The sequence below is a fragment of the Lontra canadensis genome, unplaced genomic scaffold (assembly GCF_010015895.1).
Source record: "Lontra canadensis isolate GAN:19392208 unplaced genomic scaffold, GSC_riverotter_1.0 scaffold1, whole genome shotgun sequence".
NCBI lineage: Eukaryota > Metazoa > Chordata > Mammalia > Carnivora > Mustelidae > Lontra > Lontra canadensis.
Window position 1 is genome coordinate 49,999,065 of NW_022630995.1, and position 26,368 is coordinate 50,025,432.

Consider the following 26,368-nt stretch of genomic DNA (forward strand, 5'->3'; position numbering starts at 1 on the left):
CTCGATGCAGGGCTCGATCCCAGGATCCTGGGATCATGACCTGAGCCGAAGGCAGAGGCTTTAACCCACTGAGCCATGCAGGCTCATTTTTTAAGTCATGTTGTGTTCACAATAAAGTCGTTTTATTGAATCTTCCAGTTCTTAAGTTTTAATAAATGTCCAGTATATAACGCTTCATCAGGATTTTGACCTTTTAACTAGTCAAGCTGTTGATGTTTTTCCTTTCTTGCATTCCTCATTTCACACTTCAGATAAATTTGTATACAGAATAGAAATTTACTAGATGAATTTATATCAGACTTTGTGTCTCCATCAGATTATTGTTTATAAGTGAGAACAGTAGAAACCTTTTTGTGTGTTTCTTAGGCAGATTATTTCTACCAAATATCATCATGGCATCTTCAGTTTAAAATAAGTATTCAAACTTCCAATATTCAAACTTCCGAAATACTTTATTTTGCAGGTGTTTCTGTGTTTCAGCATTGTTCCAAGCACAGCCATTAAAAACTCATTTTAAAGTCAATCACTTGCTTAAATAGAACCTTTTCAAAAATACAATCATGCCATGCAGACTTTCATTAGTTTTACAAACAGTGGGTTGCTTTTATCAAATATAAGTGCCGGGAACTATTATTAACATGGACGGGGGGGGGTCCAGAAAAATTAGTGAGATGATCCACACTCAAAAATCCTGCTATTGTAGTTAAAGGGGCAGACTGAGTTGGTGCTGTGATAGTGCAGGTGTTAGTCATGATAGAGATGTATGCAGAATGCCACATGAGGCCAGCAGAGGGAGCAGCTGACCGGAAAAGCAGTATACTGAGGAGTCCCAAAAGGCCCCATGTTAAGGATGTCTTTCTCTTGGCTGTCAGCCGCTCTTATTCTGATCCATCTTTGACATAGCCTGCAGAATTATCTTGCTCGAAATCAGATCTGCCCAGTTCAAGAGTGTGCCAGCGAAGGAACAGCAGAGCATTTCAGCAAGGGATCCTGGCGTGTGCAGTGCTCACAAGTGGCCTAAAAAATGTAGGAAATCACAAGGATTGGTATATTCAGGGTGGCCAGGTTACAGGTGTTGGTATAGGGAATGTTAGAAGAGGAATTTCAGATGTAAATTTTAGCCAAATCCTATGATGTACTTAGGTTTGGGGGTAGTATTCTCTAAACATTGACGAATTGGGGTGTTCTTTAATAGAAGAGCAAATATGTTTCTTCGGTGGAAATTCTGTTGGCGATGTGGACGTTGGATTGGAGAGAGTTTGATGTCAAGACAAAAACTTTGTGGGGCGCCTGGGGGGCTCAGTCGTTGGGCGTCTGCCTTCAGCTCAGGTCATGATCCCAGGGTCCTGGGATAGAGCCCCGCATTGGACGCTGTGCTCAGCGGGAAGTCTGCTTCTCCCTCTCCCACTCCCCCTGCTTGTGTTCCTTCTCTCACTGTGTGTCTCTCTGTCAAGTAAATACATAAAAGAAAAATTTTGTGATGAAGTCTTAAAACAGGGAATTTTTTTAGGTGGTTAATTATTTGCCTCTTTGGTATCCGGATTTGATTTTTATTGAATGCTAAATAATTTAGAGTTTAACAATTCCTAGTAAAGAAGTATGTAAAACGTTCAGTGATCAGCCAGCATTTCCAGCTGTTCTGTTTGATACTATGTTTTTCTTAACATAATTTCTAACATGTTTCTTAGTCTCAGGGGGCACTTCTGCTAACATCAGAGTTTATTTGAATCTAAGTTTCTATTAAGTCTGTACAATTTCTTTGTGTTGACAGTTTGGATCCATCCTAAATCATCTTAGAGTTCTACAAGTCCAAATTAATTAAAGTCACATTTGTGGTAGGCTGCATTGGTGCTTATGTCTATAATTGATCGTTGTAAAATTGATAGAGTGATCACTGAGATTCTTGATCTGTTTAATGCTATCGACATTAGCAGTATTTATTACCGTGGGAAAATTCACTCTATTGTCTGAAATAATTCCTTGCAATTTCAACCCTTTGAAATGGAGTTTGCATTTCTCTTTATTTTATGCTTCTGTGCTTTGGTGTGGTGTTCAGATACTTCACATGCCTGATAAATTGTTCTAGCTGTTAAATTTCATATACAGACATTGAGAAACCTGTTCAGCAGCGTACAGTTAGGAAACATTCATCGCCGTCTGAACTATTCTTTCTGGTCTCTGCATGCTAATATGGTAACCTTTCTTTGATTTTGTTTTTCATGTATATTCAGAATACTATCGTCGAGGCTTCTATTCAGCTGCCTCCTTCCCTTTTCTCACCAAAGCAAAAAAGGGAAGTCAGACCCACTGATGACTCTCTCTATAAGCTTCAACTAATTGCATTCCGCAATGGAAAGCTTTTCCCAGCCACCGGGAATTCAACAAATTTGGCTGATGATGGAAAACGCCGTACAGTAGTTACCCCCGTGATTCTCACCAAAATAGGTTTGTTATGTGGCTTATGTTCAACTGTAGTGACTGGGCAGTGGGACTTTATGAAATGCCGTACGTAAAAAATGCTTATTTTTGTTCCTTCTCATTTTAATGAGTCCCTAGTGAAAAAAGATACCGCAGAGTACCCATTAGTGTATAAGTCGACATTTAATCGTTTCTGGAGTTTGTATCAGAAATGTTTCCATTTCCCATCTTCTCCAGATGGTGTGAATGTGGATACCCACCACATCCCTGTTAATGTAACACTGCGTCGAATCGCACATGGAGCAGATGCCGTGGCCGCCCAGTGGGATTTTGATTTGCTGAACGGACAAGGAGGCTGGAAGTCAGATGGGTGCCGTATACTCTACTCGGATGAAAATATCACCACCATTCAGTGCTACTCCCTTAGTAACTATGCAGTTTTAATGGTATGGCAGTTGTTAACTTGATGCATAAACGCTAAATTTCCTCATTTTTTCCCTATGCGTAGTTAAGCTCAAGTGAGGATTTTTACTTTTAACATAAACTGTTACATTTCATCAGGAGGTGATATTTGGTGTAATTCTGAATTTAAAGGAGAAATTAAGTGATGACCAAATGCAATGTATGGGATTGAACTTGGTTATGGGGATTTTCAGGAAACTTTATAAGTGACTTACTTCCACTGAACCTCTGACCTTCTGAAATTTGGAGACATTTTGGGTTCATACAGTCCAGCTCTTAACTAAGAAAGAGTGACTCATTTGCCCAAAGATACATAGTGAAGAGTGAGAGATTTTCCTTCTTCTCCATCTACCACCTTTTCCCACTATACATGGTAGGTTTTAGACTCTTGAATTTAGAGTAATGGTGGCAATTTCAATTTAGTCACAGTAAGTGACAGTGTTGACCCAGGTCATGGCTTTTCACGGTTAATGCTAATCAAGCTAATGTTGTTTTCTGTTATTTACCACTGTTCATACCTGTTGGTCTGTGGTAGCCCATTTCTTTAGTCTCAGGGAAACTAAAATCTATAGATGTATATAAACATTTCTGTGAATGCATAGGAACAGTTCTTTTATTAATGAGTTACTTAAGTGAATCTGGTTCCTGGGCTGGTAAGTATGAAATTAGCCATACTGGTTTATATTTTATATTACAGTATATACATGGAGTACGTAGACATGCATGTGGAGAACAGGGAAGGGATTACAAATCTGAAAGACATTTTTGAGAAATGGCGCAGGTTCAGGTTTTGATTATAAAATAACCTGAAATTAGGAAGTACTGGAGGAAAAATAATAGACATACAGCCTTGTCTGAACTTTATATAATAAGTAGAGAAAGTTAGGCAAAATAAATGAAACAAAACACACAAAAGACATTTTATAAGCTTCACTATTAATGACATGATACTGTACTTGTGAAACTTTTATTTTTATTTAATACTAGTTAAAAGCGTCTATTTTTGAACTTCCTAGATGTTCTTCTAAACTAAATTGGCATAATCCTTTTCTAGAAAGAATAAGCTATTTTATCTTTCATGCTTTTAATCTTTTAAAAAATGTAATACACAATTCTTTAAAGCTAAAATTATAATACCGGGATATTTTTCTATTTTCAAAGAATTGCCTTTCTTTTGCTCTTTTAAAATGTAACTGTGCCACCTAGAGGTGCAAAGTAAAATGTATCTGAAATTGTGAACAAAAATTGTAAGAAAGTTAGTATATGGGATTTTTAGAATTGCTAATTAAACATGAAGGCACAGCTAGTGAAATTATGCGTAGTTTGAATAAAGTTATGTCTGAGATAAAACAGGTATCTCCTAAGTTTTGGAAATCATCTTTTTTCCTTCCCTGACAGTTTTTAATAATCAATAAAATCCTATTGTCTTGAAAACTGTCTTAATACATGGCTTCCTGTAGCAAGTCTGAATTCCTATTTTGGCAGATAAAAACCTTTTCCTCTTCAGGCTTTAAAGAATTTTGTATTAAAAAAAAAAGAGAGAGAGAGAGAGAGAGAGAGAGAGACAGAATATATTTGTTTGAAAATCCAGAATAGAAACCATGGTTTGCTTCGGTAGGTGTTCTGCTGTAACCAGTTATGTATATCCTAGGTCACAGTGGGAGCCAGAGTAAAAACTTAAGCAGAAATTGGGTTTGTTTAAAATAAATGATCAGAAATAGTAGGAATTGAGGCAGAAAGATTCTTGGAAGTTGCGGTCAGTAAGAGATAAAAGAAATGTGAGTAGTAACATGTAGGGTCAGACTATTTGTATAGTACTTGATACTCAGTCAGTGATAGTAGTAAAGATAAAATAGCCTGTGGACTGTGATTCCTTTTTGTTACTGTGTTCACAGAGAAATACAGGAAACTAGAGAGCTCTCATTTGTTATTACATCCCTTTAGTGTGACTTTGAAATTTTGTTTGTATAAAACTTGCTGAATGAAAGCAAACTTGAGCTTCACCTACATTGTAACTAAACATGCATGCTAGCAGCATTTTTAAAACATAATTCTTAAATAGGGACTACATTCACAGGGATCAAATGTTTTAATTATTTCTACACATTAATATATAGTGAAAACTTGACCTCCACCCCTCTCTCCCATCATGGTCATTATCTGTGCAAAGTAGGTAATCTGTCACTAACAGATGTTTCTTGCCTGTGGAAGGGATTTTCATGTATATCGAAACAGAATGAATATATAGTCCTGTTTTCTCCCATTTTTACTTGAAGGCTGCATGCCTCAAACATTGTTTCAAACCATGCTTTCCCCCCACATGAAACAGTGTATCTTATGATGGTGATGGTGTCCTTGGAATAATATATTTTATGATGCCTTAGGATGATAGGATGCTAGTGGCTAATTTTCATTAAGTGCTTATGTTCTAGGCATTCTCCTGAATTCTTTACATGCATTCACTTATTTGGTCATTATAGCTACCTCATGAGGTCTAGTGCTACTAACATTATCCCCAGTTTACAGGTAGAGAAACTGAGGCATAGTGAAGTTAAGCACCAGGCTCAACTTTGCAAAGTTAGTGTTGGAATCAGGATTTGAATTTAGGCTCCAGAAATCAATGTTCTTAATCAGTCCATTAAATCTCCTTTCTGAATTCTTCCTGTATCTTCCTCATTCTTCTTCTTTTTTATATATATAAGATTTATTCTAGAGAAAGTAAGAGAGAGGGAGTGCAAGAACAAGTTGACGGGGGAGAGGCAGAGAGTGAGACTCCCCAAGCAGACCCCCCCACTGAGCATGGAGCTGGATTCCAGGCTCGATCCCATAACCCATATGAGATCAGGATGCAAGCCGGAAGCAAGACTCTGACGCCCAACCGACTGAGCCCCCCAGGCGCCCCAGCTTCCTACTTTTTCACCATTGAACATTATTTTATGTTCCTACCATGACTTATTTAGATCTCTCTCTGTTTCCAGTAATTGCCTTGTACAATATTATTTCGCAAGAGTCTGAGAATACTCATGTGCATGGTTTTTGAGGGACATGGGTACTCCAGAGTGGGATTACTGGATGATAGGCTCTCCATACATTTATTGGTCGCTTATGCCATACAGTTGACCAACGTGGTTGTTTTGGTTTATAGTCTCAACAGTAATGTGAGTTTTAGTTTTTCCATATCCTTGCCAGTGCTTGGTAGTGCACATCTTTAACTGTAGTCTTTGATGGTGGTATTCTGATTATTTTAATTTTATTAAAATTATTATTTAATTTTAATACTTATAATTTAATTAAAATTAAAAATGGTTTTAACTTGTTCTCTGTTGACTAAAGATGCTGAGAACTCTCTGTTTTCTTACTGTCAGTTTGGGTGTCCCTTTTTGGGACGTTCCCACTCAGATCTTGCCTGTTTTCATTATCTTTGACTTTTAATTTTTTTCTTTCAGTTTTATTGAGATATAATTGACATGCCACACTGTTTAAGGTGTACAGCATAATGACTTGACTTCCACATACTATGAAATGATTATCACAATAAATTTATTTAACATCTGTTATCTTTTATAAATACCAAAAAAAGAAAGAAACTCAGCAACTTTCGAATACACCATATAATAGTGTTATCTTATAACTGGGAATTTTTGCCTTTTGATCCCCTTCATCTAGTTCTGCCTCCCCTCATCCCCTGCTTCTGGTAACCACAAAAATGATCTCTTTCTCTATAAGGGTTTTTATTGGTTTGTTCATTTTGTTTTGTTTGTTTTTAAGATCCCACATATACATCTTGCCTATTTTTACTTTGCTTATCTGTTGTTTTCTTGCTGACTTATAGGAATTCTTGGTATGAGTAGTGAATAGGAGCTCCTTGTTGGGTTTATGTGTTGTGAATATCTCCCAGTCCACGCCAGTCTTCGTGAGTTTGGGCTGCTGTAACAAAGTACCATAGGCTGGGGGTTCATAAAGAACAGAAATTTATTTCTCACAGTTTTGGAGGCCTGAAGCCAAAAAAAGGTGCTAGCAGATTTGGCATCTGGTGAGGGCCCGCTTGTTGGCTTATAGATAGCATCTTTTCCCTGTATCCTCACATGGTGGAAAGGGCAAGGAAGCTCTCCGGGGTCTCTTTTATACAGGTACTAATCCATTCATGAGGCCACTCTAATGTCCTGAGCATCTCCCAATAGACCCCACCACTTAATACCATCATATTGGGGATTAGTATCTCAACATACGATTTTGGAGGGACACAAACATTCAGTCTATAAAAGTGCCCTTGTCCTTTCCCTCTTAATGCTGTCTTTTTATGAACAGAGTTTCTTAATTTTTCTAAGGTTTTGCTTTTTATATGCTATTTAAAAAATCTTTCTCTGCCTCAAGATTAATATTTTTATCTTTTACATTTAAATCCATGATTTGACTAGAATCGACCTTTGTGTATGGTGTGAGGTAAGGGGAGCAAAATCTTGACATTCTTCTTTTTTCCTTAGGGGAAAAATTTAAAAAACAGAAGTCATAGTCCTCCCCCCCCCCGCCATTTCTGATTTCAGATCTATTTTTAAACTTTATTTTATTGGTAAACTTTTTAATAATTCTTTGAACTCTGACAGAGTGTATTTCTTTGGATTTCCTTCCATTGTTCAGGTCCTGACAGGTTTAGATAGTTACTGATTTATAATTACTCTTATTACTACTCTAATGACAATGGATTATTCAAAACTGCCTTTGAAGGGTACCTGAGAGATGGACATTAAGGAGGGTACTTGGTGTCATGAGCACTTGGGTGTTGTAATATACAACTGATAAATCACTAAAATCTACTTCTGAAACTAATAATACTCCGAATGTTAATTAACTGAATTTAAATTAAAAAAAAAAAAAAAAAACTGCCAGTGGTTTTACATTTAGTAAGTCTCAGTTTAGAAGTAACACGTAAATATGTGAACCTCTGTTTATTAAGTTAACAAAGATTTTCAAAAACTCTTCTTCTAGTTGGGGCCTTATTCATCTTTGTTTTTTTTTTTTTTTTTTTTTTTTTTTTTGGGTTCTTTTTCTTTTTTTTTTTTTTTTTTTTTTTTTACCATATTTTCAAGTGTTTGGATACTCTACATTGGTGAAGTTAACTAATGTAAAAAAACTATACTTTTCACTTCCTTTCTCCTTATTTTCTTAAGCTTTGTACCATAAAGAATACTGACCGATATGACCATTTAGTGATGGGCTGTTGCATAAGCACTAGAAGCAAAGACTCTTCCCCATTTCCTTACTGTGTTGCAAAGTTTTACTTTTTCTTTTCACGGGCGCCTCCTGGTGGTCATACTCAGACAGTGTATTTAGTGATACTTCTGTTACCGTATTATAAAGCTTATGTGTTTACTAGTATGATTGAAAATAATTGTGATTCTGATTTCTGCTTTGTTGCTTTAGATCTTTAACTTCTCTACCATCTTAATCTTCTCAGTTGTCCAGATAACCTTGTATTCTCATCTTCTAGTGTCATCGAGATAGGTTTTCTGGGGCACCTGGGTGGCTTAGTCATTTGAGCGTCTAACTCTTGGTTTCAGCTCAGGTCATGATCTCTGGGTCATTAGGTGGAGTCCCCCGTCGGGCTCTGTGCTCAGCACGGAGTCTGCTTGGAACTATTTCTCTACCTCCTCCTGTTCTCTCCGCTGTTCCCATACACACTCACTCTCTCTCTTTCAAATAAATAATCTTTTTTTTTTTTTAAGATAGGTTTTCTTAGTTTGTTTTCTTTATATCTGAGGTCTGTAAACCATCGTGAACATGTGACCCTTTGGCCCAGTCCCATCAGCTGCTTTAAGAGGTTAATAAGCCCCTTCACAGTTGCCTCAATTTCCCTCTTGGCCCTCAGAGCCTAAAGTACTTCCCATCTGGCATTTTATCCCTTTCCCTGGGTCAGTCTCTCAGTGGGGGTTCTCTTCCCTTTGGGCGGGTCAGTTTGTGGTGACAATCCAGAATGCCCAGAAGAAGCATGCCATGCAAGACCAGTGACAGGAGCATCTGTGCCTTCTTCCATTTGTAACTTAGAATTACAAGAGTCTTTGCCCTTTATTTTCACCATCAGTTTCTTTCTTATACTGTATTCTCTTCACTTGACTTTTGAAAAATACTAATTGCTTTTAAATGTAAATATTATATACAGTGTATTTTGGGAACTGAGTTGGCGCTTTGTCTGACCTTCCCTTAGATATCACGTGGCCACCTGCATTGGTTGTTTCTCAGACGAGGCCCGTGGAAGGCACAGTGGGGTGCCCTCTCTGGCCCTTACCCAGACCCCTCCAGGTGACTGGTGGTGTCTTCACTTTATAGGCAGGCAACGGCTCCAGACTCAGGTAGCCAGCAAGTGAGGGGTGATGTGTTATTGAACATTTCCTAGAGGAATGTTACATATGTGGTATATGAAGGGCATCTACAGGCCAAATCCTGGATATTGGAAGTTTATCTTCAGTTATTAATTCTGATTGGGAAGAGTAGCTCTGTGTAGAAATTGAGAGGAAATGTGTCTGCTTTTACTAGCATCTAACTGGTTCTCATTGCCCCAGTGTTTGTTTAAATTTTCCCATGGATGTTCTAGACTTCTGGCACATAATGAGGGCACTGAGGCCCTGTACCATAGACTAATCGTGGGAGCATCTCACAGGGGCAGATTGTGCTGACTTCGTAGTGATAGGCTTTTTCTCCTGTATTTTCCCTTTTTTGGTTGTCCATTTACAGCCTGTCAGCTCTCGAGGGCTGGGACTATGTTCTGCGTTTCCCTGAGTATCCGGTGCTTGGCATCGTGCCTGGCTGTGGTAGGTACCCAATTAACATTTGTCAAATAAATAGATGAATTGCAGGCTTGAGATTCATCACGACATCCTGGAGCTCTCAGACTAGAATTCAATTTCCCATGTTGTGTATCCAGTTTCCTATTAACTGAATTTTGTCAGGCTCTGTGGGCCTCTCCTCATCATATGTTACAGTGAGGGGCTTGTTAAGGTATTCTGATACGATCTTTCTTGATCTATAATTTGTATATTGTCCACTTCCGATTCTTTAGGAAAATATGCCCCCTGTTCCATCTAGCTTTTCTAGATGTGTTGGGCATCTCTGGATGAAAGATGCATTTACTGTGAGTGGCTTCCTCCATCCCGCTGTCCATTTGTACCTTCCAGAGTCCATTCAGAAGGGTCATTTCAGGACAGGATCTGGTGACTCTGCAACCCCTATTTTCTGGCGTGGCTACTGTGGCCGGGGCAGAGGCACCCGCCCAGCCTGCTGTGGTCCTTTACAAGGAGGAAGCCTTGGGGTGTGGAGTGTTTCCATTTGCGTTGGGCACTGTCTGCTTTGTGTTCGGGAACAGAGACTTGGCGGCCACATTCCCTTGGACCAAATCGTCATGGCGCTTAACCTCTTCATGCCTCACTTGCTTGACCTCTACTATGGGGCTGCTAATACAGCTACAGCCTACAGAGTTCCTCGGTGTAAAGTGGGGCATGGTGCCTGTGTCATGGTCAGCGCGGTAGCAGTGACTTGCTGTTATTTCCAGTGTAGAGTTTTGAGCTCTTTGCTCCCAAACCGTGTTGCCTTTACCATCTTCAGACATCACTGTGATCTGATTGTGGGTCTCTTTCCCCTGTGATGGGCGGCCCTTCAAGGTCTGGGACCACATCTTACCATCCTGTCCCCAGTGCTTTACGCAGTGGTCAGTCTGCTTGTATTTGTTGAACTCAGAATTGAACTTGACCTCAGATGGTCAGCAAGGCCCGTTGAGGCTTGTTTCTCTCGGCAGTACTGCTGGGCCTTATCACAAGGCTGCTGCTGTGTTTCCATGACCTTGGAGCCAAGTCAGCATTCAGTTTATCTGTGGCTCGGATGCAGAGCAGGGATGTGTGTGTGTGTGTGTGTACACATATGCATGTATATATGTATGTACATATGCATATAGACACACACACACACACACACACACACCATACATACATACTCTATAAGTAGCTTACACACTGGAAGTTAGGAAGGCAGAGTAAGGTGTGAAGAAGATAACATGAAACACTGGTTCTTGAGTAAAACAGAGATGTGAGGGTCAGCCTGTGTTCGTCCCTGGAGATAATATCCATGTGTCATGTCTGGAAATGTTCAGCTGGAATGGGCTTTCTCTTCTCCCTCAGGACTTGACAGGATCTGAACTCTACACCCAGGCAGCCAGTCTGCTACACCCCGTGGTTTATACTACCGCCGTCATTCTCCTCTTAAGCCTCCTGGCGGTCACCATCAGCTACATATACCATCACAGGTAAGAAAGGCCACTTGGCAAATGGGGGACTTCAAGTCAAGGGAGTTTATTTCACATGGAGTTAGGGTAAAAGGGACTTTAGCACTCTGCTGTCCCTCCAAAGGAAGAGCGGTTATTTCAGGACACATACAGGCCTCCTTCAGTTCATGGAGTTCAAGACATAAGTAACAAGTGCATGAAATAGTAAATTCATCTTTTATAGCATTCAATCTGTTTGTATCTGAGAAAGAATATGGGAGGTATGTGTTGGGGGCTGGGAGGTGGGGCAGGGGGGCAGCAGCCGGTGAGGTGAGCTGGAGACCTGTTACCTGTGGAGGTGTCTTCCAGAAGCTGACGGTAGTGGGACTTCTATTTTTGACTCTGTGTATGTTGTGATATTCTTTATGTTATAGATGGCACTTGTAAGGAAGTTTGTGGCATTTAAGCATGGATATGGTTTCCGTTAATTGGAGGCAAAGCTACAGAAACTTTTATTTTATGGTAGGAAATAACGAACTAGAAGGATTTGCTAAGCAGAAATTCACTTTGCAAGAGGTTTTGCTAGAATGTATTTTCCTATTTAAGCTGGACTTACGTGGCATTTCTTGACATTTAGTTAAAAAACAAAAGGAGATTTTGATATTAAAAGAAAGAAAGACTTCAACATTTTGTTATGAGAGGCCAGAAGGAAATGTACTGGGCATTTAGACCATGTTATCCTAGTAGGTCAGGAAAAGCAGAGATTGGCACCTTGCAGAAAACTCTTGGAAGCAAACAAGTAATCCACTGTCATAAGACGTGGTGACTAACAGAAGCCCAGATATTTCTTATTATGGAGAATTTGTCTAGCCTTTAGTGGGTGCAGTAGTTCCGTAAATGACTTGTCGTTTTCAGTGCATGAAGTGAAATGTTAAGAAACTGTATTGAGTTAAATGAGGTCTCAGATCCTGTGTGTGTGTGTCTAATAGTTCATGCATTTTAAGTAAAATGTTTAAGCATAAAACATCTACATTTGGCCTTTTAAGCAGTTGGAATTGCTAACTTGTGGTTGACTATCATAGCGTCCTGCTTCACATGAACTAGCCTGAATATTAATGTTTTTCCTTTTAACAGCTTGATTAGAATCAGTCTCAAGGGCTGGCATATGCTTGTGAACTTGTGCTTTCATATTTTCCTGACCTGTGTGGTCTTCGTGGGAGGAATAACCCATACCAGAAATGCCAGTGTCTGCCAAGCGGTAAGTCAGGGTGGAAACCTGAAATGGGAAAAAATAATGGTATTAGAAAGTAATTTCATGTTTTATTAACTATAAAAGGAAGCATGTTTTTTAAAGTTGTTTTTCTTTAAAGTTAAACCAAGTGCCTGTCTCTCACACGTTTTTTACTAGTATACTCCGAGTTTTGAACTATTATTTCATAGCCGAACCTGTGACTTAGGAGCTTGTCTCTTTATCCTTGGGAATTCACTGCTACTTGTTACATCTTTTATAATGCTGAACATTTAATTTAAAAAATTTGTAAAACCCTGACTTGGGCTAAGAGAAAAGTGGTATTTTTTTGACAGTAGGGTTTTATTTATTTATTTATATATTTATTTAAAGTTTTTATTTATTTATTTGAGAGAGAATGAGCAAGAGGGTGAGCAGCAGAGGAAGAGGGAGAAGCAGGCTCGTCACTGACCAGGGAGCTTGACGTGGGTCTTGATCCCAGGACCCTGAGGTCATGATCTGAGCTGAAGGCAGATGCTTACCTGACAGAGTCACCCAGGTGCCCCAATAGTAGGATTTTAAAAATTGTTTCACCTATTTATGGAAACAATAGGAATTTGAAAAGATTTAACTGTAAGATATAAAAATCAGAAACTTCCCAGGGCACCTGCGTGGCTCAGTGGTTACGCGTCTGCGTGGGCTTGGGTTATGGTCCCGGGATCCTGGGATTGAGCCCCGCATCAGGCTCCCTTGCTTCATGGGAGCCTCCTTCACCCGCTCCCTCTGCCTGCATCTCCCTCTGCTTGTGCTCTCTCTCACTTTCAAATAAATGAATAAAATATTTTAAAATAAATAAATGCATACATACATACATACCAGAAATTTTCCACGTATGGTAAATATGAAAAATTAAAAATAGTCAACTTTTAATTTCAAATAAACTATTATATATGTAGCCTCAGTGAACAGTATTCTTCTGGAACATGTATAAAAGAACCAGAACTACTCAACATATGAATATACATAAAAATTGTGCATATTTCCTATATTTGTGTACTGTTTTCCATATACATGATTGAAGTGGTGCCGTGTAGTAATTGAGTTCATACTGCCTGGATTTGGGTCTTAGGTCTCCTTTACTGTTTCTATGGGCAATTCATTTAACTTCTGTTTTAATTGCCAATAAGACGTAACAAAAGATTTACCTCTTCACAAACTTTTAAGTGTACGGTTTAATATTAAATAGAAGTGCAGTGTTGCACAGCACATTTCTAGAACTTTTTCATCTCGTGTGACTAAAAACACGTGTTACCCCACCGTGTTACCTTCTGAGGCTTGATTACTTAGATACTCGTCTAAGTGGAATTATGCAGTGTTTATCATTCTGTGACTAGCTCATTTCGCTTGGCATAACGTCCTCAGGGTTCATCTGTGTTGTAGCATGAGACATGATTTCCTTCCTTTTTAATGGCTGAGTAATATTCCATTGGATGGATACACCAGCTCTTCTTTATCCATTTATCTGTTGATGGACATTTAGGTTGCTTCTGTCTCTTAGCTGCTGTGAATAATGCTGCAGTGAACATGGGGGTGCAGATACCTGTTTGAGATCCTGTGATTTCAATGTTTAACTTTTCTGTGTCTCAGCTTTCTCACCCATAAATTGGGACTAACATTTGCATTGTTGTCAGATGATGTGATTGTATATATATAAATCCTGCGGTAATTTACAGAGAAATGATTTGAAGTAATGGGAAGGTTTAGCCAAGAGTGAATATAAGTTTAACATACAGAAGTTGGATGCAGAAATGCAGCTATGAGAAAACATAATTAATGTCAAGATGCCATTTATATAGTAACGGATACGAAGTGCTAAGAAAAGATAAAAGATGTTCATGATTTACAGGCCAAATTGTAATAGCTATTTAAGAAGACGTAAATAAATGGAAAGGTATACTAGGCCCAAGGACAGGAAGTGTTAATATCAGAAAGATGGCAGTTCCTCTGAAATTAATATGTACGTAAGAAGGGAGTTTTTCACAAAATACAGTAAAATGATTTTTAAAATTACGTTAAAAGCAAAGGATCAAAGATAAAGATAGCCAGGACCCTTTGCAAAGGAAGAGGGGAGCAAGGTGACTGTCTTTTTGATCATCAGAACTTGGGAGGCTCTCGTCATTAACACTGTGGCATTTGGTGTAGGGACAGAGACATGGACCAGCAAGGAGAATGGAGACTCAGAAGCAGCCCCACGTGGGACTTTGGTGTGAGACCAAGATTTGCATGCTCTTCAGTGTGGGGAAGAGACATGTCTGTGCGGTATAGAGGAGCTGGGGAAAACCCACGTGGGAAAACATTACAGTGGGTCTGTAGTCGTGCCTCATGAAAATGTCAACTCTGCATGGATTAAAAAACTAGCATGGCCAAGCCAAAATGTTAAAATTCATATTAAAAAATACCACATTCCTTGGGGTAGGGATTTCTTAAATACAACACTAAAAGGCATTGACTGGAAGAGAGATAACTTAACCAAATTAAAAATAAGAGCCTTTGTTAATTAAGATTCCTTAATGAAGGTGGAAAGACAAGCTAACAAATCGGAAGACGCCTTTCTTAATACATACCCCTGAAAGGACATTGGAATAAAAAATACACGAAGAACTGTATAATCAGTGAGAATGCCACAAACAGCCCAGTAGTAGAGGTGGCGAGAGTGGACCGGCTTTTCAGAGGAGAGGTTAGGCAGAGTCCGTACCTGCGGGAAAAGGTGCTCAGCAGGGTGATGTAATTTATGGGTGTGTTGGGCTTGGGTTATGGTCCCGGGATCCTGGAGATACAAATTAAGACAATGAGGTAGCATTTATGCCTTTTCTGTCAGCAAAAAATTGAGCCTGACAATGCCAAGTTGTGAAGAACATGTGGATCCGCATGTTTTCTGCGTCATGGGTGGGAATGTTAAGCGGATGATTGTGGGAGGCTTTACAGTCTGAGGTTAAACATGCACAGACCCTGGGACCCAGCAGCCCCGCTTCTGACTCTGAGAGTCCACTCGCCCATATGTAACAGACGTGTGTCTAGGAGTATACATGTGTCCATGAATATTCATTGCAGCACTGTGCCCAAGAGAGAGAACCTGGAGGCAGCCCAAATGCCCATCAGTGACAGAGTAAGTGAATAAACTGTGATATTATGCAACAGTCAAAACTAATGAATTACAGCGTCGTCTAACAATATGAGTAAGTCTTAGGAATATATGTGAAAAAATTAAGTCCCATAAATTACATCCACCCTGCTTTTTTTTTTTTATAAAGCGAGAAATAACTACAATGAAGCAGCTCACTTTTAATGGAAATATGTAGGTCCACTAAAACTGTAGAAGGAAGGCAAAGGGATGATAAACATAAGATAGAGAGTAATGATTCCCTTGGGGGAAGTGGATTATATTGTTTGATATAAGTTTTGGTCAAGGTCTTGCCTTTTGTCTTGCTGATAAATTCTTAGACACTTAGGAATAATAACTAATTAAATAAAAGCAGGACGTGCCTGGTCCGGTCACTAGAATGTGCCCTTAACCTAAGGTTGACAACTAATCCAGTGTCATACAGCTGACACCCAGCTTAAAATAAAGTGTGCAGAAGACTCACAGAAAGGATTAAAGCACAGAGAGTACCTGGTATACAGTAAGTGCTCAGTGGGGAGTGGCTATTACTGCTACCATCGCTACTGAAAAAATGCCCTCTCTGCTGTGCAGAGTATTTCTTTTGTAGGCCATTAGTATATCCAACTTGATTGGGGCGTATGAGAGGTCAGGTAGTGGGTCTCGGGTCAACTGAATCCATGCACAGAAGACAATCTGTTTTCTCAGTTACCCGCCCCCCCCCCCAATTTCTTTTCATCCTGTTTGTAGGTCTTGGTTTACTGTTACTGTTTGAGAGATACTGTCTCTCCCCTCCTTCCCCTCATTATCCTGTGGTGTTCATTCAATTTCCACAATGCCTACAGCCCGTCGCAGTTGACTGGTGTTTACCTGTTTTCTGTCTCTGGACCCGACACTCTGCAAGGAATCCCATTGATCTGATTCACCCGTGTGTATCCAAGGATCAGCACAGGACCTGACCCAGAGTGGGTGATACTAGATGTTTAGCAAATATTTATTGGGCAAATGGACAAAAATGGCCTCGGTTTACAAATAGTAGAAACTCATTCGACTCTGAAGCCATTTTGAGCAGAGGCTGTGGGGAGAGAGTGCAGCACACGGTGGTGGTCATGGGAGTCTCGGTTTTGTCTAAAAGTATTTATTGTTTTCACAAAGCAGACTCATTGATTTCACTAAGGAAATGAACAGGAAGAGGCCATTGTGAAGAGGACTGCCTTTCATTGTCCTGAGTGATATACCTTTTCTAGAAAGCTTTAAAAGGAGATGAATTTGTAGGGAGTGTTCAGAATCTCTATGGGGAATATCTGTGGCTTAAAGATGTATTTAATTTTTTTTTTAAGGGAAAGGCAAGGCAAGGCTTTAGATGTTTTTACATGTCATTTTCTTCTGTTTTCCCACTATTCTCCCTTCTCTGAGAAACAACACTCTTGCTGTTTCTGACTCAGAATGACTGGCTTCTCTTTGCTGTTGGGATAGTTCAGGTAGTGCCAGCCAAGAGGGGAGTCGGTGGAAGGCAAGCAGGGCTGGCCTGGGGTTCCAGACACTAGTAGGTAGGTTCTAATTCTGTGTCTGCCAGGATGACTAGTGTTGATGTAGGGAAGACTTTAGGGTTCGAAGCTGACAGCCAAGGAAGAATTCTTGAGACATCTTTGGTGCAAGAAAGTGGTTTTATTAATGCACAGGGACAGGCTCCGTGGCAGGACGAGCGGCACCGGGGTCATGAGGAGTGGTCCATTATATACTTTCAAGTTGGGAGGGGATTAGGGACAGCAAAAGTCTCTAAGGGTTGAAGCAAGATTTTCAGGACCTTGAGTGGACTAGCTATTGTTGGATTATTATTATTGTTACCGTCTGGTAAAGACTTAGTCATGAGATTTTTTTTTTTTTTTTTTTTAGGATTTTATTTATTTGAGAGCGAGCGAGCGCATACATGTATTACCAGGGGTTGAGGGGAGCATCAGAGGGAGAGGGAAAAGCAGACTCCCCGCTGAGCAGGGAGGCTAATGTGGGGCTCAATCCCAGGACCCTGAGATCATAACCTGAGCTAAAGGCAGATGCTTGACCAACTGACCCATCCTGGCGCCTCCTTTGCTCATGAAATCCTTTAGATGTATATTGGTGGGTTACATACTTGGGAGATGATCGCCAATATGTATATATACTGGGTGGTAGAAATAAAGGAAGTTTCCAAAGAAATTTTTCTCTGTTAAAGTAGGGTTATAGGATCCCGGGGGCTGGGCCAAGCTTGCCTTTTGTTCTTAGCAAAGTGCTAACATTGAGGCAGCTGAGTCCCTAGAGCAATGTCTCTCTGCCTGTTGAGGGACTGGGCAGGGGGCTGTAGGTAGTAAGGAAGTGTAATAATTTTTCTTCTGCCTTTGTTTTCCACAGTAGTAGGATTAGTCACTTAACCTGGTAGGGGCTTAACATTTCCTCTATAAAATAAGGGGTTGGGCTAGGTAACTTACATGATCATTAAGGTTCTTCTAGCTGAGCCCCATGTGCACCTATTAGAATCCTCACATGTGCATACCTTACATGCTTTTTTATGTATATACACAATCGGTGTAGTTTTATGTTTCTTATTTCCCTCCCAGAGCTGGTAAACTTTATGGAGGATGAGAATGGGCTTCTACGGTACTTTCCTCCCCACGGTGATGGGTTGAACTTGTTGCGGGTGCCGTGAGGCACTTTCCTTCCCACTCTGAGTCTTAAGTCTGTTCCTGGGGACCACGGGTGCGTTTCTGCAGGTCTGGACTCTGTTTTGCAGCAGGAGCTAAAGGAGAGCTGAGCAGCCGAGGGACAGAGTAGCCAGGGCTGTTGACTCCAGGTTGGAAGGGTCCTGGGTTCTGGGTCATGATGTGCAGCCAAATGATTGTGTGATAATTAATTTTCTGGTCCTTGGTTTCCTTACTGATGCAGTGAAAAGATTTGGCCGGATCTTACTTAAGTCACCTTGTTGCTCCACCACTCCGTGATTTAATTTATTAAATACAGCGCCGGCTAACCTTCTCTGCTGTCCTTTTGTGTCTCTTCTCCAGAGTTCTGCCATGGCATGTGAAATGCCTTGGGGACACTTAATCAGTGAGTTTTAAGACACTTTACTTGCCAACTACTGTCGATGTGTTATCTTAACTTTCATATTAACTCCAGGAGGTACTTGTTACTCCTCTGTTTTACCAATACAGACATTGAGTCTTACGGAATTAAAACAACTTGTCCCAAATCACTAGGGCTGTTGGGTGGCAGAGGCGAGATTCAGATGCCAATGTCGCTGACTCAGGTGTCCTCTGCCCCTCCCCTGGGGTCATTGCGCTTCACTGTTTAGTGAGGACCAGCACTGCCTAAAAGGGGCATGGCTTTTGGAAACCAGCACACATGGGTTTGAGCTGCAGCCCTGCCACTGACCAGTGACCTGCAGGGGATGATTGCATGCCTTGCTCAAGGTTAATGCCCTTCAGTGAATGGTGACATTAGGAGGATAAAACGGAAGCACATACAAATTGTCTTCATACATTTTGGGGCACAGAGTCGGCATTCAATAGTGGAAGCTGTTACTATTTTGCATATATTCAGACATGATTGTATGAATATAAAGATCTTTTTTTTGCACACTCACTGTATGCATGCTGTACTATCTTAGGGTTATTGGTGGTTACAAATACGATCGTTATAATATTCGGTCACTAATTTGTGAGAGCTTATGGTTCGGTAACATGAAGTGCAACTCTCTAGGACAATTATTTTATTTTGCAGTTTTGGAAATTGATGTCCTGAGGTCAGGTGACTTTTTTTTAAGTAATCATCTGTTGCGTTTAATTAATCATTTAAATTCCCTATGAATTGGATTCCTTATTCTCAAACTACACACTTTCCACATGTATTTCTGACTTATGTGAAAGAAATTTGACAGTGAGGTTGCATTTCAAGTGTCTGATGGAGAAAACAGTAGGAAATATCCCATTCCAAAAGAAATACCATCTCTACCAGTTCTCTGCTTCCCCTTTATTCTGGTTCTTGTGGAATATCTGACACTTTGTTTACATGATGGTTACTAGGTGACATCAGACCCCTAAAGTTCTACTGTTGGTAATGATTTTGTTTGACTGAAGGCTTTTTATTATTTTTCAAGTGTGAACACTCTGGAAATTTTGAAATGCCTTAGAAAACACTTCAGAATCTAAAGGTTAAGTTTTCCCTCTTAGATCCAAAATAAAAAAAAATGCTCTATCTTGCACCGCCTGTGTTGAAATGTTTTCACTCCTCTTTTTTAAACTAACTTGCGTCCCCGCTCTGTCTCATCCCTCTGACCTCCGGTTCTGAGGAGCCTGCTGTTCTGAGTCACTGTCAGGGTTTGTCTTGAACGTTTCCGTGTCTGTGCACCAGGTTCATTTATAATATTTTTACTTCCAGTAATGGGTATGACTCCAGATAGCCTCGGGTTTATTTTATGCTTTTTGTTCCACTTTTCTCTGTAAATATTGCTTTTAACCATACAGACAGCAAAACTAATAGAAACCAAGGAGGCACTTTTCTCCTAAAGAAGAAAATAACTATGAGTTTTCTAGTTTGGCCAAGCTGGATGCCCCCTGCCAGCCACTTCTCAGGTCAGAGCAAGATTCACACTGGACAATGACTGTCCTCGTTTTTGCCCTGCAAAATAAGACTTGGGATTTCATTTGCCTGAAAATGAACTCTGGGCTGCAATCTAAATGCTTTTATCACTGCCCTAGGTTTGATAATGTCAATCAGTCTGATTTTCTTGAGATCTGAGAGCCATCCTCTTAGAATGAAAAAATTTGTCTTGAAGATTGTCATTAGAAGGATTTTACTTGTGGTAATTATAAAAAAGAAATGATCGAGCAGATAGTAAGTAGTTAGTCAGATAAGAAAGCTGAATAGTGTCCTTGATGCTCCAATGACACATATACTTTTCCTAAAATGGATTTAAACCTTTCTTAGGTCCATATATAGCTTTGTCTAGAATTTTATCTCCAAATAGAGTTGCTTCACACACAGGTCACCTGTAAACATGTCCTCCATCACCCCCTTGGGAAAGAAAATTAGTGTGAGCACTACATTTACTGCAGATTTCCAGTATTTATTAGGTTAACCTGTTAATGTCTCAAATACTGTGCCCATACAGTCCCTACAGAAATGCTGGATTGAGATGGTTATTGATGATATTCCCACTCTTCTAATGAGGAAAATTAATTTAGAGAGGTTACATTATTTACTTAAAACCACACACCTAATAAGTAATAATAAAAATATAGATACCATTTTTCTTGATTGCTTCTCATATGCCAGTCAATGTGCTAAATGCTTTATGTAGACGATCTTAGCCCCACAGTACTTTCATCTCCCTCTCTGTTGATGAATGAGGAAATCAGTGCTTGAGATGTTACACACCTTTGCTGAGGTATCACAGCAGATAAGGGGAGGGTCTTGGTTTTAGCACCAGATAGAAGTTTTGATTCTAGACCTCTTCGTCTTACCAACAGTATATTATATTGCTGACCTACCATTACCATATATGCAAGTTCTGAATTAGAATAACTCAGGTCTGTCACACAAGGCTTGGTGTGCTGTGACTTCTGGCTACCCTTGCCCTCTACCTTCCTCTTTAAAACAGGCCTCAGAAACCGAACTCTGATTTAGAACATGGCATCTGAGAGAAACACACTTTTGGTTTAATGTTGTCTAAGAGTCCATTCCATGGGGTATGAAGGATTATCTTGGGTGTACATTTTATATGGTCTGTGGGCCCCCTAGATTCAAGTGTTGGTTTGTTCTGTGAGAGGACCTCATCCTCTGTTATATTATATGTCTGTTTGGATACTTTGTTTCATTAGGGGACAGAGGAATCGGTCTTTAGGATATACCTTTATACTGTTTTTGAGTTCTGTTTTCGAAAGTTACATACCAGGTATTTTTGGTAAACCTTGGAGACAGCTATTACTGGGGAATTTTTTTTTTTTCCTTTAGTTTATATATTCTTCAATCTTCTTTCTAGGTTGGAATAATTCTTCATTATTCCACCCTTGCTACAGTACTATGGGTGGGAGTGACAGCTCGAAATATCTATAAACAAGTCACTAAAAAGGCGAAAAGATGCCAGGATCCTGATGAACTGCCACCTCCACCAAGACCAATGCTCAGGTATCTAAGATCTTTGTTTATTATTTTAAATGTCCACTGAACCGTTGAGGTAAAGCTATTTTAAATAAAACAAAACAATGCTGAGTAAATTTCGGAAAGTCCAGAATGGACTTTGGAAGCTGGGCTTCCTGGGTTTGAGTACTGGCTGCGTAGCCTTCCAGCTGGGAGCCCTTCGTGAAGTTCTCCACCCTTTCCCAGCCTCCCTCCCTCATCTGCAACGTTGGAGTAAATACGTGCCTTAAGGTGGGACTGGCCGTCTAACAGGCTCTGAGAAAATGTTAGCTGTTTTTATTTCCTGTTGTTTTTATTTCATGTTGGAGATTTTAATTTCCATAAGTATGTTTCAATTTAATTATTCTCTACAAAAGACAACACAGTTTTGGAGTTACACCCTTCTTCCCAATTGTAATAATAATGGATTTCCGGGCTGGATGAGTAAAAATTGACGAGAGCCGACCTTGTGGATCCAACGCTGGCTATGTGGCTGGCACTGGGCCAGGCACCCAAGCTGTCCTGCCTCTAAAGAGTTTACAGTCTGCCTGAGGAGACCGTGAAGAAGCCCCTGGGGGTGGTGTGGGAACTGTAGCAGGGATAGGTTCTTATGAAAGTGCAAACAAAGGTGCCATTAATTTGGGGTGATGGTGGGTATTGGGAAGTATTGACCATTAGGGATGACCTTCCTGAGTGATTAGGGCAAAGGCGAGAAGCGATGCTGCAGACACAGGATTACGTGGGGACCTAGGGAACTTGGAGAAATGTACTTTGGCTGGAACCAGGGTGAAAGCTCCGAGTCAGGCCTGTGGGAGCCGTGTGAAAATGTGGGGCTCCGTGGAAGATTTTTATCTCAGGGAGTGGCCAGACGAGGTATCTTTCTAGAAGGACAGCCTTGCTTTAGGACGCCATATAAACTGGAGAGCCTGAGGATAAGGAATTCTGAGGTCGTTTGGGTGGTCTGTGTGAGGACTGAAACCACAACAATTCCCCTCAGAGAATGGAGGGGGTGTGTGTTCAGGACACTTGAAGCAGCTTCTCTAGGATGGATGACCAGTTAGATTTAAAATTGTGAGCGAGAAATTCAAAGATGGTTTCAGATTACTCCCATTCACCGAGGGCACTTTAGCACATGGCACTTCCATCTTCTGAGAATATAGAAAATGTAGAATGGGGTGGGGGAGGGAGAGTACATGCAGAGGAGGTAGGCTCACTAGTACTTTCTGTGAGTAGATTACATTTTTGGAAACAGGGTGCTCCACAGGGAAGACGTGTTAGGCGTTTTGGAGACAGCACAGGAGATGTTCTCACATGTGGTAACTGAAGCAATGATGATGAACCAGATGCCCCAGGGAGAAGTTAGCCTGGTCCTGGGGCTATGCTGACATTTAGTAGATGGGCCATAGCCAGTAAAGGGAAGAACTGAAAGAGAACACCCGAGAACATACAAGATTCAGGGGGTGAGTGGTGCGTGGACGACGGGCGGCAGCAGGCGCGCTCGGCCACAGTCAGATTATAGGACTCGATTTGACACCTCTGTCCCTGGCCTTAAAAGAATCGAGAGATGGTGTTTGAAGAAGAGGTTTGGGGATCCCATCCTCCTTCCTGTTAGGTTCCAAGGGAAAAAAAAAAAAAAAACACAAAAAACACCAAGCACAGGTGTTAAGTCCCCAATACTGTCTTCAGCCAGCCAACTCAGGACTCGGGCTGTGTCTCTAGAAGTGGCAGATGCACAGTTAGGATTATGACCCAGCATGGGAGGAATTGGCAAGGGCACAGAGTCCCTACTATCTCTTTTCAGAGAGCTCAAAGAAGCTCTGGCTGAGAAAGGATGTTTCTCTTATAGGACCTGCCACCATTCTGTCTCCCTCTGTTATTATGGCACCGTCATTTTTTCTGCTGTCCCCGGTGTGTCCACGGGAGAGGGTCAGGAAGGGCCTGCACACTGTGTGTAGCTGCTGGGACCGGGCACCTGCTTTACCTGAGTGACAAGGGACAAGCATACACAGCGGTAGGATGTCCCAGAACACGCAGGCTTAGCCAGACATTAAGAAACAATTAATGTCATGTGTTTAGTTTGAACTATGGCACAGCAAGACATTCAAGTCTACTTGGTAATGGGCTGATCTGAAAGAAAAGAATGAAAACCTTACCTGCAGTAGCCTGTTCTGTCCACAGGATGGCAGAAGCTGACCAGCTTTCCTCAAGTTGGAAACTTGGTAGCCTGTTCTTAAAAAAAAAAGAGAGAGATCCAAACAAAAATTTTTTAAAAATTTCAGAAACTTATTGTTAACATAACAGCCTCCAAAGGTTAATCTCCAGCTTGTTAATGGGGATAGGAATAATAATGAGTCATGAAGGAAGGCTTTCGCAGGACAGGGATACTGGGATGTGTACACCCTGATAACTTGGAGTGATGAGCTGATATTTGCATTATTCCTCCTTCCAGGTTTTACCTGATCGGAGGTGGCATACCCATCATAGTCTGTGGCATAACGGCCGCGGCAAACATCAAGAATTACGGCAGTCGGCCAAATGCACCCTAGTGAGTGTTTTGTGTTCTCTGTGTACCTGAACCCGATTGCTTCCCTTTTTAACGATTTTCCCAGGCCCTGACTTGATTGCAGTTTCTGGAACAGCTCGTTGGTGCGTCACCTCTGACCCAGTTTCTCGTCTTCTTTTCTAGCTGCTGGATGGCCTGGGAGCCCTCCTTGGGAGCCTTCTACGGGCCTGCCAGCTTCATCACTTTCGTAAACTGTATGTACTTTCTTAGCATATTTATTCAGTTGAAGAGACACCCCGAGCGCAAATATGAGCTGAAAGAGCCCACGGAGGAGCAGCAGCGGCTGGCGGCCGACGAGAATGGCACGGGGCGTCGCCAGGACTCCCTGTCTCTGTCTCTCATCTCCACGTCAGCACTGGAAAATGAGCACACTTTTCATTCTCAACTGCTGGGGGCCAGTCTCACCTTGCTCTTATATGTCGCCTTGTGGATGTTCGGGGCCATGGCCGTTTCCTTGTATTACCCTCTGGACTTGGTGTTTAGCTTCTTTTTTGGGGCCTCGTGTTTAAGCCTCAGTGCCTTCATTGTGGTTCACCACTGCGTGAACAGGGAGGATGTTAGACTTGCATGGGTCATGACCTGCTGCCCCGGCCGGAGCTCGTACTCCGTGCAGGTCAACGTGCAGCCCCCCAGCTCCGGCGGCACAAACGGAGAGGCCCCGAAGTGCACCAACAGCAGCGCCGAGTCCTCGTGCACCAACAAGAGCACATCGAGCTTCAAGAATTCCTCCCAGGGCTGCAAACTGACGAACCTGCAGGCGGCCGCGGCTCAGTGCCACGCCAACTCTCTGCCCTTGAACTCCGCACCTCAGCTCGACAACAGTTTGACAGAACATTCGATGGACAATGATATCAAGATGCACGTGGCACCTTTGGAGGTTCAGTTTCGCACAAACGTGCACCCGGGCCGCCACCATAAAAACAGGAGCAAAGGACACCGAGCGAGCCGACTCACAGTCCTCCGAGAATACGCCTATGACGTCCCAACAAGCGTGGAGGGCAGTGTGCAGAACGGCTTCCCCAAGAGCCGGCCGGGCAGTAATGAAGGACACCCGAGGAGCAGAAGGGCATACCTAGCCCACAGGGAGAGACAGTACAACCCCCCGCAGCAGGAGAGCAGCGACGGCTGTAGCACACTCCCCCAGAGCAGCAGAAATTTCGAAAAGCCCATTTCAAACAGTAGTAAGAAAGATGCCTTAAGGAAGCCAATTGCAGTTGAGCTTGAAAGCCAGCAGAAGTCTTACGGACTCAACTTGGCCGTCCAGAATGGACCAGTCAAAAGCAACGGGCAGGACGGCCCCTTGTTGGGTACAGAGAGCACTGGCAACGTTAGGACCGGGCTGTGGAAACACGAAACTGCTGTGTAGCACTGGGGGAGCTGGGAGGGGGGAGTGGTTCTGAGGCAGAAACCCAACAAACTGTGAGCTTCACATTCCTTTAAGCTACGAACGTGTGCAAACGGTTTACAGCCACCTTAGGTATTCAAAATAGTTTTGAATAAACTTCTACATTTGGGATTTTACATATTGTATATCCCCCGATCGTTGCTTTTTTTTATGAACTAAAGAAAAAAGAAAAAGCCCTCTGAGCATTGTTTTAGTTGTAAAGCACCAGCAGGACTTGGAGAATCTGAAATGTAATTTTTTGGAACCTGTTCTATCTACTTAACATTTCAGGCTTGTATTTAATACAATAAATAGGTGTTTGTCATTGTGTCAGTCTTACATTTTTGTGTTTTATAAGAGAGGCATGTAGTTCTAATTGTGTTTACACATGGGGATGTCTTAATGAGAACTCTACATAAATCAGTTCTCAGACTGTCACATAATTAACTCCACCGATTATGACATATAAATCAAAGCTTTTTTGGATGGATGTATTTTATAAATACAGTTTTAAATGCTACAAGGTGTTTTAAAGATCTCATGCAATTTTTTTTTTGGAAATCAAAATGCCTAAAAAGCTCTTTCTAAATTGCATTACTTTGCTGTATCACCTCAGTCCTATTAATATTGTTTTGTCACTTTTGTGGCATTTCAGTGATTTATATTTTGGTTTAATTTTGTTATATATTCTGCACATCTGTTATTCTTGAATGTAAGGGAGGAGCTACCATAAAAGTAAGAATCACACTCACTTATTC

The 26,368-nt window shown here is 41.2% G+C and overlaps 1 protein-coding gene across 1 annotated transcript in view; it reads left to right on the forward strand.

Moving 5' to 3' along the window:
- The window catches only part of ADGRA3 (adhesion G protein-coupled receptor A3), a 124,277-nt gene extending 98,339 nt beyond the window's left edge, over nucleotides 1–25,938 (forward strand). Inside the window, exons 13-19 of the mRNA XM_032854110.1 lie at nucleotides 2,232–2,445; nucleotides 2,656–2,864; nucleotides 11,046–11,170; nucleotides 12,263–12,386; nucleotides 21,527–21,672; nucleotides 24,113–24,208; nucleotides 24,350–25,938. Of these exons, the coding sequence (XP_032710001.1) occupies nucleotides 2,232–2,445; nucleotides 2,656–2,864; nucleotides 11,046–11,170; nucleotides 12,263–12,386; nucleotides 21,527–21,672; nucleotides 24,113–24,208; nucleotides 24,350–25,592 (2,157 nt within the window). The 3' untranslated portion in view covers nucleotides 25,593–25,938. The remainder of the gene's footprint in view (nucleotides 1–2,231; nucleotides 2,446–2,655; nucleotides 2,865–11,045; nucleotides 11,171–12,262; nucleotides 12,387–21,526; nucleotides 21,673–24,112; nucleotides 24,209–24,349) is intronic.
- Nucleotides 25,939–26,368: the final 430 nt, after the last annotated feature.